At 40.8% G+C, this 16,306-nt stretch overlaps 1 protein-coding gene across 1 annotated transcript in view; it reads left to right on the top strand.

Annotated features, from left to right (window-relative positions):
• The window catches only part of LOC115219978 (solute carrier family 28 member 3-like), an 80,781-nt gene that overhangs the window by 43,019 nt on the left and 21,456 nt on the right, over nt 1-16,306 (top strand). Inside the window, 3 exon segments of the mRNA XM_036509686.1 lie at nt 6,937-7,078; nt 9,552-9,743; nt 14,400-14,561. Of these exon segments, the coding sequence (XP_036365579.1) occupies nt 6,937-7,078; nt 9,552-9,743; nt 14,400-14,561 (496 nt within the window).

Consider the following 16,306-nt stretch of genomic DNA (forward strand, 5'->3'; position numbering starts at 1 on the left):
CAACGTTTGCTAACTGCATATGTTGTAAGTGAAATGCGTGCCCCACTAATCCTGCAGGGGAAACGCTGAAGCTATTATCTACGAGGCAGCAGTTACCTCCTCCAAGCCAAAACCTAAACATCATTCATAAACACTATGTGTCAATGCCGGAAGAAATATTTAAAAAGTATTATTTCAATCACTTATCCCTTCACAAATATAGTGAACTGTAACACATCAAAGATACTTAATTATCACCGGACTTGAATACATGTTGAATTTGTAGAAATGGTACATTATGCACTGCTGAAAACGTCTCATGTCTACACTATATCATACATCACATGTTAACCACCGCCAAAACAACAGCAACACTATATTACCCACGACACCGTATTTCCAACCACACAGCATTACCCTCACTCCATACCATAGCACCTATCATACCTTTTGTTTTACACTGGAACAAACCTGCCAACAAGGAAATCTCTCCTTGATAACTCCTGCTGCTCCAGATCGGCCTGGCTCTCAGATGGTAACGATGACGAGTGTTCCAGTTGATCCGATCAACGGAACAGACGGCTCCTGAAATTAAGTGCAAGTGGCTGAGCACTCCACAGACATGCGTACCCTTAACGTAGTTCTCAGGAAGATTCAACATGATAAAGAATGTAACAAAGCTGGCTCTCTGAATTACAAGGTAGAACTCATTTTTGCCAACTGAGTGGACTAGAGGAACGTGAAATAATATGTTTTGCTGAGGGACACAACGCATCGACGGGAATCGAACTCACGATTTTACCATCGCGAGCCGAATACCCTAACCACTAAGCCACGTACCTTCACTGCTAAAGATAGCAACAAAATCAATTGCAAACCGGGATTTGGAAACACTCCGTCGGTTACGACGATGAGGTTTCCGGTTGATCCGATCAACGGAACAGCCTGCTCGTGAAATTAACGTGTAAGTGGCTGAGCACTCCACAGACACGTGCACCCTTAACGTAGTTCTCGGGGATATTCAGCGTGACATAGAGAGTGACAAGCCGGCCCTTTGAAATACAGGTACAACAGAAACAGGAAGTAAGAGTGAGAAAAGTGTGGTGAAAGAGTACAGCAGGGATCACCACCATCCCTGCCGGAGCGTCGTGAGCTTTAGGCGTTTTCGCTCAATAAACACTCACAACGCCCGGTCTGGGAATCGAAACCGCGATCCTACGACCGCGAGTCCGCTGCCCTAACCACTGGGCCATTGCGCCTCCAATTGCAAATCATATCCTGTCATCTTAAATAAGAAAAGAATACATTAAATAACTTCTCTAAAAGACGTGATGGTCACGAATTTTGTCATCACTTAGTCGAAGGAAGATGGAGTGTACCCATGACCTTTTACTGGACTTCCAGGGTTTTCTGGCGGAGGAAGTTATACTCAGGTTAGAGAGGCCTGGTCCAAATGTTTACAAAAGTGTGTACTCTGCTAAAGTCATCCGAGGATCTGTGGGGGACGGGTGCTAAATCCTAAACTTGAAATGGTCTCCCGACTGGTTTCTATATAGTTTGTCCCTACCAAATTCCAATCGCAAAGGCTTGGAAGGAAACACCTAGCCGCCCAAGGCACCGTGCTGTGAGATCGAACTCCGAAACACGTGGTTACGAAACACAACTGGAGCTACAATCCTTTGATTATAGGCTTGCGAATAAGGATTAAAACTGGGACGAAACAATAATAACAACAACAACAGCAACAAGCCCTTAAGTCATAACCGTACCATTTGGCCCACATTCCAACCTGCTCATTATTAGCTAGGTCAGGTCGTTGGCAGTTCTGTAAATAACCGTTATCTCAGCGTTTGTAGTTCGAGTTGAATGTCTGGCTGTCTAAATTTGTTTTATCTGGCCAGATAGCGTTAAGTAACGTTGATAATAAAAGGTCATTGTGGTGGTGGTCGTGGTGGCCGTGGTGGTGGGGGCGGTGGACGTGGAAGGGGAGGCCGTGGTGGTGGAGGGAGGAGGCCGTGGCGTTGGAGCCGGTAGCCGTAGTGGTGGAGGGGGAGGCCGTGGTGGTGATCGTGGTAGCCGTGGTGGAGGAGCTGGTAGCCGTGGTGGAGGAGCCGGTAGCCGTGGTGGTGGAGCCGGTAGCCGTGGCGGTGGAGCCGGTAGCCGTGGTGGTGGAGGGGGAGGCCGTGGTGGTGATCGTGGTAGCCGTGGTGGAGGAGCCGGTAGCCGTGGTGGTGGAGCCGGTAGCCGTGGCGGTGGAGCCGGTAGCCGTAGTGGTGGAGGGGGAGGCCGTGGTGGTGATCGTGGTAGCCGTAGTGGTGGAGGGGGAGGCCGTGGTGGTGATCGTGGTAGCCGTGGTGGAGGAGCCGGTAGCCGTGGTGGTGGAGCCGGTAGCCGTGGCGGTGGAGCCGGTAGCCGTAGTGGTGGAGGGGGAGGCCGTGGTGGTGATCGTGGTAGCCGTGGTGGAGGAGCCGGTAGCCGTGGTGGTGGAGGGGGAGGCAGTGGTGGTGGAGCCGGTAGCCGTGGTAGTGAAGAGGGAAGCCGTGGTGGTGGTGGACGTGGTGGCCGTAGTGGTGAAGGGACGAGGCCGTGGCAGTGGCAGTGGAGAGGGAGGCTGTGGTGGTTGGTTGTGGTGGTGATGGTGATGGTATTGCTGGTACTGCTGCTAGTGGTAGTAGTAGGAATAATGGTAGCGGTGATGATATAGTGGCGGTAGTAGTGGTAGTAGAGGTGGTGGTGATGGTGGTAGAAGTAGTGGTGACAGCAATATTAGCAGTGGTAATGGAAGTGGTGATGATGCTGTTGAGAGTGATTGTTAGTGGTGATGATGATGATGACGTCGACGTTGATGATGATGGTAATGGCGGTGGTAGTAGTGGTTCTGGTGTTGGTGGAGGTGGAGGGTGGAGGTGAATCTATTGGTAGTAATGGTATCGGTGCCGGAGATTGTGGTGGTCGTCGTATTAGTAGTAGTAGTAGTAGTAGCAGCAGCAGCCGTAGAGTTGGTGGGTCATGGCCGTGGCGGTGGTGGTGGTGCTCATTCTTAAAATATTAGTGTGTTTGATGAGTTTAGTTAATTAAAGATAAAAAAGAATTATCTTATCATATATATTATATATATATAATATATAATATATATATATATATATATATATATATATATATATATATATATATATATATATATATATATAAAGGTGGTGCTCCAGCATGGCCGCAGTCAAATGACTGAAACAAGTAAAAGAATAAAAGAGTATATATATATATATTTTACTTGTTTGAGTCATTTCACTGTTACCATGCTGTGGATTTTAGTCGAAAGAATCGACCCCAGGAATATTTTTCAAGCCTAGTACTTATTCTATAGGTCTCTCTTCTCGAACCGCTAAGTTACGAGGACGTAAACACACCAGCATCAGTTGTCAGGCGGTGGGGTGGAAACACACGCATGTATATTTCGTTGTTACTTGTTCCTTCTCGAGCTGTGCCTGGCTCATAAGGGCCAGTTTTACGGTTTCATTGGCGTATAGGTTCCTCACTTGGACGTTGCAGGTGAGTTGCTAGACGCAGAAGGTAAGAGTGAGAGAAAGTTGTAGCGAAAGAGTCAGTAGAAATTCGCCATTACCTTCTGCCGAAGCCGCGTGGAGTTTAGGTGTTTCGCTCATAAACGCATACATCGCCCGGTCTGAGTGTCGAACTCGCGATCCCTCGACCGTGAGTCCGCTGCTCTAAGCACAAGGCCATGTGTCTCCACAACACACACACACACACATATATATATATATACATATATACATACATATATATATACACACACGACGAGCTCCTTTCAGTTTTCGTCTACCAAATCCACTCACATGGCTTTGGTTGGCAGAGGACAACCCAAAGTGCCACGCAGTGGGACTGAACTTAGAACTATGCAGTTGTGAAGCAAGCTTCTTACCTGCGAAACATACAGACACACACACACACACACACACACACTTTGCACAATGAATGAGAAAATGTATGAGAAAGCGAAATTAAATATAGACAACAAATAACGAAATGCAAACGGATGTAAATGTAAAATCTGTCCGTGAGCTTTTCATTGGATATCGTTGCAAATTTGCCGCATTCTAACAGTATTATTCAACGCAAGAGAGTCAATAGTAAGAAAGCTATTTACGACACGTAAACACAAAGATTATAATAACATAAAACAGAACCGTGCAAATACGAATGTCCTTTCGGCCCCACGTTGTCTATGCTCACGATCTAACCAATACACGTTGTATATTAGACCAGAAGGTGATAATAGAAGGCGAAATAGGTGATGATAGAAGTTAGACCAGGGTGAGAGGGTGACAACGATGAGAGTATAATTGAATAAATAGAGTGATTGAGGTGAGTGGAAGATAAAGGGGGAAATAAATAAAGGAGATAGCGTTAGTGGGTGTAGTGAAAGAGAGACGATGATGGGAGGGAGAAAGGGAAGAGTGACTTGGTATTTGTAAGTTTATTGATGTGTTTTTGAAGGAGAGATAGCGGCTATGATAAGGACGAGTGGTGGAAAGGAATAACGAGTAGCCTGTTGGAGGTTATGATGGATGGTGGCACATTGAGGTTGATAGAGGCGTGTACCAAATGCTAAAGATCCAATTCCACTGCAATCCCTCATACGTAGTGTTCTTGGTGAGAAAGAGAGAAAAAAAGAGAAGGCCGGATGCTGAATATGATCAGGTTCGATGCAACCCCTCGTTACACAGGCAACATGGTGCAGTGAATAGGGAAGAAGATGAATGGAGAGAGTGAGTGCTAGAGGGACAAAGGAGTATCGAAAAGGTGAGGAACAGCAGGTTTAATAGGGACTTTACGCATAAGAAACACAAATGGAAATATATCTTACACCACCCAGGCTTCATAATTCCCGCCATGTTAACATTTTTTTTTATCCATGATTGTTTAGGAGGGTAGTTCTTCTCCAAAACCAATTATCACCAACCGTCAGGGTCCTTTATCATCCTTATGAGGCCCAGTATCGTCAGATCAATCTTCATTGCGTCGTCCCATGCTTTCTGGAAATCTCCATTTTTCACAGGCTCCGTCCATTTTGAATGCCTTGGGTTTCTTTATACAGCTGTCATCCTTCATATATCAAAACCAATTCAGTTTTTTCTCTTGCTCACTAAACCTTATTCATCCTATACTCAGTTTCCTCTCAGCTTATTTAGATGCCAACGTTCATATACACTAACCAACTTTCTCTCTTTGTCTCTCTCTTCCTCTTTATATACTTTTTATCTCCATTTTTTCTCTCCCATTCTTTCTCTAATTCACCGTTACCGATCTGTCCCCCTCTCTTCCTCCTTGACTCTCTTGTTACTCACATGTGACCAGCAGACATCTTTCTTTCTTCTCTTCAGCTACAAGAATAGCACGTATTTTTGTCCGTCTCCTGTCAAAGCTTATTTCTCCAGCGTTCACCACTTCACCTCGTTATGGCTTAACAGCCCTTACCGTTTGTTTTCACTGTCCTGCGTCTGTCACCAACTTTGACCCTCCGCAAATCCCAAATTTTATTTAATTTGCATTGCGGGAACAACTGTTTTGACGAAGACGCATCTTGTCCTAGTGATCGAAATGCGAAGAAGATAAAACAGTGGACAACTGATGAAGGGATTGTTCTTTATGTTGCCTGTCTTGTTTTTCTATTTGTTTCTTTCGTTGTTTGCAAAAAAGTTCGTTTTCCATGTATTTCATGTTGTTTACATTTTTTGACGTCCTGTACCCATATATGCATGTGTATATACATATATATGTATGTACATGTATGTATGTATCTATGCACATATATATATATATATATATATATATAATATATATATATATATATATATATATATGTATATATATATATATATATCATTTACATTATATATATATATATATATGCCGTAGAAGACGTTTCTTGTGCCCAATGTTTGGAGCAGAGCCTTTCACATGACAATATATAACATATAAGTGGCACTCCGTCGGTTACGACGACGACGGTTCCAGTTGATCTGATCAACGGAACAGCCTGCTCGTAAAGTTAACATGCAAGTGGCTGAGCATTCCACAGACACGCGTATCCTTAACGCTGTTCTCAGGGAGTTTCATCGTGATACAGAGGGTGACAAAGCTGGTCCTTTGAAATACAGGTGTTACTCATTTTTGCCAGGTTAGTGGATTGGAGCAACCTGAAATAAAAATGTCTTGCTCAAGGACAAAACGGGTCACCGGAAAGGGAACTCACGACGTTGCGATCGTAAAACGAATACCCTGGCCACTAAGCCACGTACCCTCAAATTCACATGACAGTAACTGGCAAATAAAATTAAGTAGAGGATATATCAATATCCTAAGGGTACTCCGGATCTACTAACTTTGTTAACAATAACCATTTGATAACATTATCCGTGATTACAATAAGCGACTTCTACTGCATATGCACACCTCGTATTCTGCAACTCTTTAGCATGATACGTTCTATATTATATATAGAGAGGATTTTATTATTGTTGCTCTTATTGTTGATATCATTATTATTATTATTATTATTATTATTATTATTATTATCATTATTATTATTATTATTATCATTATTATTATTATTATTATCATTATTATTATTATGATTATTGTTATTGTTGTTATTATTAACATTATTAATAATAGTATGATCGTTATTATTGTATTATGTTATATACATATATATTATGTATGTATATGTGTAATATATATATATATATGTGTATATATATATATATATATATATATATGTATATATATATATGTGTATATATATATATATATATGTGTGTGTGTATATATACACATATATACATACATATATATATATACACAAACACACGCACACGCATACACACATACATACATGCATATATATATATATGTATATACTTGTACCGTTGGCAGGTTTATGATAGCGTTGGCTCTGGCTGTGGTGATATGGGTTATCGTGGAAGTGGCCATCAAACAACCGAACAATCTGATATCATTAGCAGGTCTTGCATTTTACCTGATAGTATTCTACATTTTCTCAGTTGAGCGGAAAAAGGTAGGTTTCCATCATCATCATCATCATCATCATTATCATCATCATCACTCTCGTCGCTGTTATTATTATTATTATCATTATTATTATTATTATTATTATTATTATTATTATTATTATTATTATTATTTTCCTTCTTTCTTCAAATTTTCTTCCATTTCTCGCCGGGTGTTTTCCTTACACCTAGGGCAGAGAAGCTCATTGTATGCATTCCCAGATTACACACGCAAATTCACAGGTAAAATATGTATTTAAAAAGGTTGATAAATAAATAAATTCATGAATGGATGTTGTTTTCACAGCGATGATGCTCTTCTCAGTACATGAGTCATTCCTGTTAACACGATTTTTTTCACTTCCTGTAGGAATGGTAAGCTGGTATCATTTTCAAATAGGTTTCAGTACCTTTTTTTTTATCATTCCTAGAGATCCTACAATCACTGGTACTGTAGTCGCCTTGAGATGCCACATGTTTTCAATTTCTGTTAGCAAGTCTTTATATTTACTGATCTTGTTAAATTCTTTCGCCGCTATATTGTGATCGCAAGGAATACTCATGTCAATTAATAAACACGCCTTTTTTGTCTGATCTTTTATAATAATATCCTTAAGAAAAGTATGTGTTTTAAAATTTGAGATTACATAGACAGTATTTTACGTAGGATATGGGGCAGTTCCCATGAGCACTATCTTTTGAATTTCTGCCATTTTTTTGGTTTCCTGGTATCTGATTATTATTATTATTAATAATAATAATAATTCTTATTATCATTATTAATAATAATAATAATAATAATTATTATTATTATTATTAGCAGCATTTCTGCGGTGGACGTGACTGAAGAGAGTGAAGACAGTCAACTTACTCTTCGCTCAAGCCCTCATCAACTTTTTTCAAGTTTTGCTTAGAAAAGAACAGTGAGGGTAGAAACGAAAGTGCTCTCCTCTGATGAATGTCTTGAAAGGTGAGACGATTAGGATGAACGGATCTACTCTAAGCATACGCTTGTAAAGTGGAGAATAAAAGTTGGGCGAGGGGTTGTGCCCATGGTAGTTAGGATAATCTGGGATTTGTAGGTTCCTTTGAACGGGCTACCTCATCTTTTCTACTCTCTTCCTTTTCTTCGCCCTCTTCTTTTTCATGTAAACTATCACAATTTATTGTGTCTTTGTAATGTTCCCTTCATCAGACGGACCCGTGACAAATTAAAGAAATTATTGCCGTTGTTGTTATTATTGTTATTATTATTATTATTATTATTATTAATGCGTGGAGGCCCAATGGCCCAGTGGTTAATGTAGCGGACTCGCGGTCGTAGGATCGCGGTTTCGATTCCCAGACCGGGCATTGAGAGTGTTTATTGAGCGAAAACACCTAAAGATCCACGAGGCTCCGGCAGGGGTGGGGTGGCGAACCCTGCTGTACTCTTCCACCACAACTTTTTCTCACTCCTTCTTCCTGTTTCTGTTGCACCTGTATTTTTAAAGGGCCAGCTTTGTTACACACTGTGTCACGCTGAATCTCCTCCGAGAACTACGTTAAGGGTACACGTGTCTGTGGAGTGCTTAGCCACTTGCACGTTAATTTCACGAGCAAGCTGTTCCGTTGATTGGATCAACTGGAACCCTCGTCGTACCCGACGGAGTGCCTGAAGAAGAAAAATTATTAATGATGACCATATGATCATTGTTGTTGTTGTTGTTGTTATTACTGCTACTACTATTATTATTATTATTATTATTACTACTACTACTACTACTATTATTATTTAGAAGGCGGCGAGCTGGCAGTATCGTTAGCCCGTCGGGCAAGATGCTTTGCGGCATTTCGTCCGTCTTTATGTACTGAGTTCAAATTCCGCCGAGGTCGACTTTGCCTTCCATCCCTCCGAGATCGATAAATTAAGTACCAGTGAAACACTGGGGTGGTGATGGTGGTGGTGGTGGTGGTGATGGGGATTGTGATGATGATGGTGATGATAAATGCGATAAACATGATGATGAGCAATAACGAAGAGGAGGGGAAGAAAGAACGAGATGGTTCTGATGCTACTGCTGATGATGATGATGACGATGATGATGGCGATGATGATGACGATGGCAGTGTCGGATGGGTGGGGTGGGGATGATGATGACGGCGGTGATGGTACTGGTGGTTGTGATAATAGTGATGACGATGATGATGGTGACGGCGATGGTGGTGGTGGTGATGATGATGATGATGATGATAAACACGATGGTAACGAAGAGGAGGAGGAGAAAGAACATGATGATTCTAGTGGTGCTGCAGCTGCTGGTGCTGATGCTGCAACTGGTACTGCTCCTGATGATGATGATGATCATCATCATCATCATGATAACTGTGAAGGGGTGAGGATGGGAATGATGATGATGATTACGATAATGCCGACAAAGATGACGACGACGATGGTGATGATGATGATGATGATGATGACGTTGTTTTCTATTTCTGCAGGTCAAGTGGCACACAGTGTTCTGGGGCCTAATGATTCAGCTGATCATGGCCATCATAATCATTCGAACCCAGGCCGGCTACGATGTATTCGAGTTTTTGGGGGAGCAAGTCTCCGATTTCCTCACCCACAGTGATAAGGGAGCAGAATTCGTGTTCGGAGCAAAATACGAAGATCATCTGATGGCCTTTAAGGTAAGTGTGTAGATTGTTGTTGTTGTTGTTGTTGTTGTTGTCGTAGAGGCGATGGTTGTACTGTGCATGGTGGTGGGCGGCGGCGGCGTTGTAGTGGCCCCCAAGCTGTTAATCGATTGTGCCAGTGCCTCTGGCGGCATTTGCGTAAACATATACACACGTACGCGAATACACCCCCCCCCCCCTGCACACATACACACATGCACACATACACGTGCACGTGCGCACACGTACATATATATATATATATATATATACATGTACCCCACCCCCATATATATATATATACGCTTGCTAATGATACCTATATATATATAAATATATATATATGCATACATACAACGTATATATTTAACGTATATATTTACATATATGTGTGTGTGTGTAAATATATATATATATTATATATATATATATATATATAGGCGCAAGAGTGTCTGTGTGGTAAGTAGCCTGCTTACCAACCAAATGGTTCCGGGTTCAGTCCCACTGCGTGGCACCTTGGGCAAATGTCTTCTACTATAGCCTCGGGCCGACCAAAGCCCTGTGAGTGGATTTGGTAGACGGAAACCTAAAGAAGCTCATCGTATATATGTATTTGTGTGTCTGTGTTTGTCCCCCACCCCAACATCGCTTGACAACCGATGCTGGTGTGTTTACGTCCCCGTAACTTAAAGAGACCGATAGAATAAGTACTAGGCTTACAAAGAATAAGTCCTTAGGTCGATTTGCTCGACTAAAGGCGGTGCTCCAGCAAGGCCACAGTCACATGACTGAAACAAGTAAAAGAGTATATATATATAATATATATATATATATATATATATATATATATATATATATATATATATATATATATATATATATATATATAATATATATATATATTATATATATATATAGATAGATAGATAGAAGGAGGCGCAATGGCCCAGTGGTTCGGGCAGCGGACTCGCGGTCATAGGATCGCGGTTTCGATTCCCAGACCGGGCGTTGTGAGTGTTTATTGAGCGAAAACACCTAAAGCTCCACGAGGCTCCGGCAGGGGTGGAGTGGCGAACCCTGCTGTACTCTTTCACCACAACTTTCTCTCACTCTTACTTCCTGTTTCTGTTGTACCTGTATTTCAAAGGGCCGGCCTTGTCACTCTCTGTGTCACGCTGAATATCCCCGAGAACTACGTTAAGGGTACACGTGTCTGTGGAGTGCTCAGCCACTTACACGTTAATTTCACGAGCAGGCTGTTCCGTTGATTCGGATCAACCGGAACCCTCGTCGTCGTAACCGACGGAGTGCTTCCATCCAGATATCTAGATAGATAGATAGATAGATAAGACTTACTTGGAAAAGGATGCGTGGCATTCGATCATATAATAATATAAATAATATATAAATATATCCATATAATCATACATATATGTACATACCCACATATATATGTATATATACATGCATATATGGGTACAGGACATCAAAAAAACGTTGAACACAATGAGAAACGAGAACATAAGAACAAAAACATAGAAACGAACTTTTTTCGAACAACGAAAAAAAAAACAGAGAAAAAGAACTGTTGTCCCTGTTTCATGGACAGCTGAATAAGGGGAATATTCTTTATGTCGTATGTCTCGTTTTTATTTAATTTGGTCTGCGGGAAGGATTGTTTCAACGAAGTCACGTCTCGTCCTTGCCTTTGTAACGTGGAGTAGATGAAACAGGGATATATGTTCGAAAAATAGATGTATAGAAATTCTGAAAGTTTTTCTTCGTAGTAAATCCATTTTTTTTTTTTTTTGAAGTTGTGATTTCTTAAAACGTTTTTCAGAATCGGAAATTCCATAGCCTAAAACGTGGGATTCTGTAAAAAAAAATTAAAGGGGGAAGGGTACCTTTTACATCTCCTCCATGCGAACCTATATATATATATATATACAAAATTATTTTATTCCACTCGGGTAGAAATGTAGGAAAAATTGAAGTTGAAAATGCACTGAGGATAGTTAAAATATTTTTATTAATATATTTAAAGCTTTAACCGGTTTCACAGTTTACACTGATTTTCAAAAAGTTAAAATGGAAAGATGTGGCTTATGTCGCAGATGTTTTGCTTCTGACTATTGTTTTTGAAGCTTGCCTTATTTTTATAAGGAGTTCATGGCTCAAATTAGTATATGTTTTGAATAGGATTTGATTGATAGAGGATAGTCACATGACTGGTCTTAGAAAATTTTGGCGGTTTCCCGCTACGTCCGTGTATTAGAATCAAATAACCATGTTTGGCGTCGTGAGTTAAACCTGATACGGTTGACTGAACAATCAATGCTCTGAACGTTTTCTGTCAAGTGTTTGTAGAGAATGAACACATGATTAAGTTTATAACCTCTTGTACGTTTCCCGCTACGTCCGTGCGTTGGTGTCTTGCAACAGTATATTTTGCGCCTAAAAAGAAGGCCGACACGATTGAGTGAACATGTTTAGTTACCAGCCTTAAATTACGGCACCAAACATTGTCAGTCTTACTTATGTGTCAGCCTTAACTTACGATGCCAAACATTGTCAAACTGTGAAACCGGTTAATGCTTTAAATATATTAATAAAAGATATTTTAGCTATTCTCAGTACATTTTCAACTTCCATTTTTCCTATGTATATATGTGTGTGTATGTGTGTGAAGTATATTTGCCACTTAAATGTGGCTAACCACTAACGGTGGATGCTACTGTAGCTTGTAGCCCCAGGAGAACATCTTCTCCGGTTGGCTATTGACACACTTTCTGTGCCTTATCAGTATTTGCAATGGGAAGCCATCCTTCCCATCGTCGACCTGACGTGATACGCGCGGACCCGGGTTTCTGGGTATTTACCCGTCGTCAGCGCACGGCAATCACCGGTCTTCGATGCGAAGGGGTCCCAATGCAGATACATATATCCTTTTTCCAGTGACGAAAAGTCACTGATCTCGAAAATGTGTAAACAAGCAATAATAAATCTCTGAACGGGGTTTAAACAGTAGTTATATATATATATAACATAAAGGTGTAAGGGATTTTGTATTCCAGTAGGTACCTTACAAGTACTCTGTTATAATCCAGGTTCTGGTCAACCACATCGAAAGATACGGAACAACAGAAAATTGTTTAAGGTAAACAATTGCATAGTATTTCACCCGATGGATAAATCCTGAGTCTGCTTCTTTGGATTTTATACTGTATATAGAGTGTATATTCAACGTACTATAAATAAGAATAGAGAATTATGCATACTCAAAAACCTGTTTATTATAGTACTATATACACTACATTCACCTCTCCGTTCGACATGCGTTTCTGCTGCATAGAAACCCTAAAAAGTGTATTCCAGTTGCATCCTGTTGGTTCATTTGCATTATGAGTTCATCCGGGGTATACGCAAACCCGTAAGGATACTACCCTGGAAAAAGCGATACTGATGCGTATACCTTGGATGAACCAACAGAATGCGACTCGATGCCGCATTTTAGGACATTTATGCAGCAAAAAAAAAACGTGTCGAACTGAGATTTAAAGTGAATGTATTGTATATAATATTGTAATAAAGAAGTTTTTGAAGATGTATAATTCTCTATTCTTATTTAGAAATATACATATACTCATACTTTGAGTTCTATTTTTCCTGTTTGCAACACCATACCCCTCTCTCTCTCTCTCTCTCTCTCTCTCTCTCTCTCCATATATATATATATATATATATATATAATTTGCTGTTAAGTGTAAAAAAAATCAAGCGTTTCGATATTTATTCTTCTTCAGAGAGAAATAAAATGAAATTGTGTTTTTACTGTCGAGATTGCTAATAACCAAGTAATTTGGTTTTGTCACTGAGGAAGTACTTTTGTCCGAAACGTTGAATTTTCATTCCTCCTATTTAATCACCTCACTCTAATTTACTACCGTCTATTAACTGTGAAGTCTTGTGAAATAACTTCTATTGATGCAGACAACACTTTCCACGGATCCTGGATAGCATGTATGCATGCATGCATGTATGTATGTATGTATGCGTATGTGTATATATACCTAGGTATGTATGTGTGAATGTATGTATTTATATGTGTGTATATGTATGGGATATATGTGTGTTTATACGTATTTATGAATGTATCATATATATGTGTATATTTGTATGTATGTATGTATTATCTATGCATGTATGTATGTATGTATATAAGTATGTATATATGCACGTATGTATGTAGTGAATTTAAGTGGCTTAGTGGTTAGGGTTTTAATTTCACAATCATAAGGTCATTGGTTCAATTCCTTGAGTAGACAGCGCATTGTGTGTGTCCTTGAGCAAGGCACTTCATTTGACACTGCACCAGAGAATGCTTTTATGGAATGAGTGCCAGCCCGTTGTTGGCGCAAATCTGCCCCCTTCGAGCTCTTACGTCCTGGATATTCTGCTGGGTCGAGGTGGGATAATAGAAAGGAAGCCAATGTCTGTTCGTTGACTTCATTGCCACCTAAAACAATGAACGAAATTGTCCGAGTACTGTACTATCAGAGCATAAAACTCATAGTGGCTCCCATTTGAATCCTGTGCTTATTAAATGATATATGTGTATACACATAAACACACACATACACCCGAGTACATGTAATACTGTTGCTGTTTCAGATATTCCCGACCATAGTATTCTTCAGTTCCATTATGTCGATGCTGTATTACCTGGGAGTTATGCAAGCTATCGTCTTAGTCCTAGGCCGATCGATATCTTTCTGTATGGACACCACTCCTGCCGAATCTATCACAGCAGCAAGTAATATCTTTGTTGGAATGGTGAGTATTTAGTTTATTCTATGACTATCTAACTCTGATGAGTTCTCTAAAACTACACAATTTGTTCTCTGCCGGTACCCTGTTAAATATTCAAGTCATTTGTACATCGATTTGACTTTTTGGTGTCACTTTAACGTTCGGTCTGTGTGGCCATTTACACTTTAGTGAGCAGTCTAATCTCCAATCCTAAGCCTAACCCTAAAACCTAACACTAAAGCCTTACCCTAACCGTAATCCCTAAACCCTTACTCTAAAACCTAATTTTAACCCTTAATTCTAAACTTAACCTAAACACTAAGCCCTAAAATTAACCCAAAACCCAAATGTTAAACCCTAAAACTTAGACTTAACCTAAACCCTAATCCTAACCTTAGTCCTAAACGCTTACCCTAACTCTAACACGTAACCTTAACCCTAATGGTAACGCTAACCCTAACCCTAAACTTAACCCTAACCCCTTATCCTAATTGTAACCCTAACCCTAAACCCTTATCCTGATTGTAACCCTAATACTAAACCCTTATCTTAATTGTAACCCTAGCCCTAAACCCTCATCCAAACTGAACCCTAACCCTAACCCTAATCTTAACCCAGATCAAGTCATTTCACAGCATAGACTACGAATACTGCGGTAGGCAGCACGCTAAAGTGGCAACGTTTTTCATTACATAATGTGAAAAATAACGAGGCGTTTGTAATAGACTGTGGAGGCGCAATGGCCCAGTGGTTAGGGCAGCGGACTCGCGGTCATAGGATCGCGGTTTCGATTCCCAGACCGGGCATTGTGTGTGTTTATTGAGCGAAAACACCTAAAGGTTCCACGAGGCTCCGGCAGGGGATGGTGGTGATCCCTGCTGTACTCTTTCACCACAACTTTCTCTCACTCTTACTTCCTGTTTCTGTTGTACCTGTATTTCAAAGGGCCGGCCTTGTCACTCTCTGTGTCACGCTGAATATCCCCGAGAACTACGTTAAGGGTACACGTGTCTGTGGAGTGCTCAGCCACTTACACGTTAATTTCACGAGCAGGCTGTTCCGTTGATTCGGATCGACCGGAACCCTCGTCGTCGTAACCGACAGAGTGCTTCCATTGTAATAGACTAAATCACAGACAGGGTCATTGGTGTCGAAACACGGATTGAATTTTACGTCGTAGGTCTACAACAGTATCTCTCTCTCTCCCCCCTTTCCCCCTCTCTCTTCCTTTCTCTCTCTCTCCCTTTCTCTCTCTCTTCCTTTCTCTCTCTCTCTTCCTTCCTCTATCCTCTTCTTTCGCTCTCTCTCTCTTCCTTTCCTCTCTTCTCTCTCTTCTCTCTCTCTTCTCCCTCCTTCTCTCTCTCTCTTCCTTTCTCTCTCTCTCTTCCTTTCTCTCTCTCTCTTTCTCCCTTCCTTTCTCTCTCTCTCTTCCTTTCTCTCTCTCTCCCTTTCTCTCTCTCTTCCTTTCTCTCTCTTTCTCTCTTCCTTTCTCTCTCTCCCTTCCTTTCTCTCTCTCTCCCTTTCTCTCTCTCTCCCTTCCTTTCTCTCTCTCCCTTCCTTTCTCTCTCTCTCTCCCTTTCTCTCTCTCTCCCTTACTCTCTCTCTCCCTTTCTCTCTCTCTCTCTCCATCTCCCTCTCTCTCCCTTCATCTCTTATTGTCTCTATCTATCTTATTTATCTCTAGTGAGATAAATAGCTCTGTCTATTTATCTCACTCCACTGATTCATTCTCTCACTTCCTTAACACCCGTTTTAACTTTCATTTTATG

The sequence above is a fragment of the Octopus sinensis genome, linkage group LG15 (assembly GCF_006345805.1).
Source record: "Octopus sinensis linkage group LG15, ASM634580v1, whole genome shotgun sequence".
In the NCBI taxonomy this organism is placed as follows: domain Eukaryota; kingdom Metazoa; phylum Mollusca; class Cephalopoda; order Octopoda; family Octopodidae; genus Octopus; species Octopus sinensis.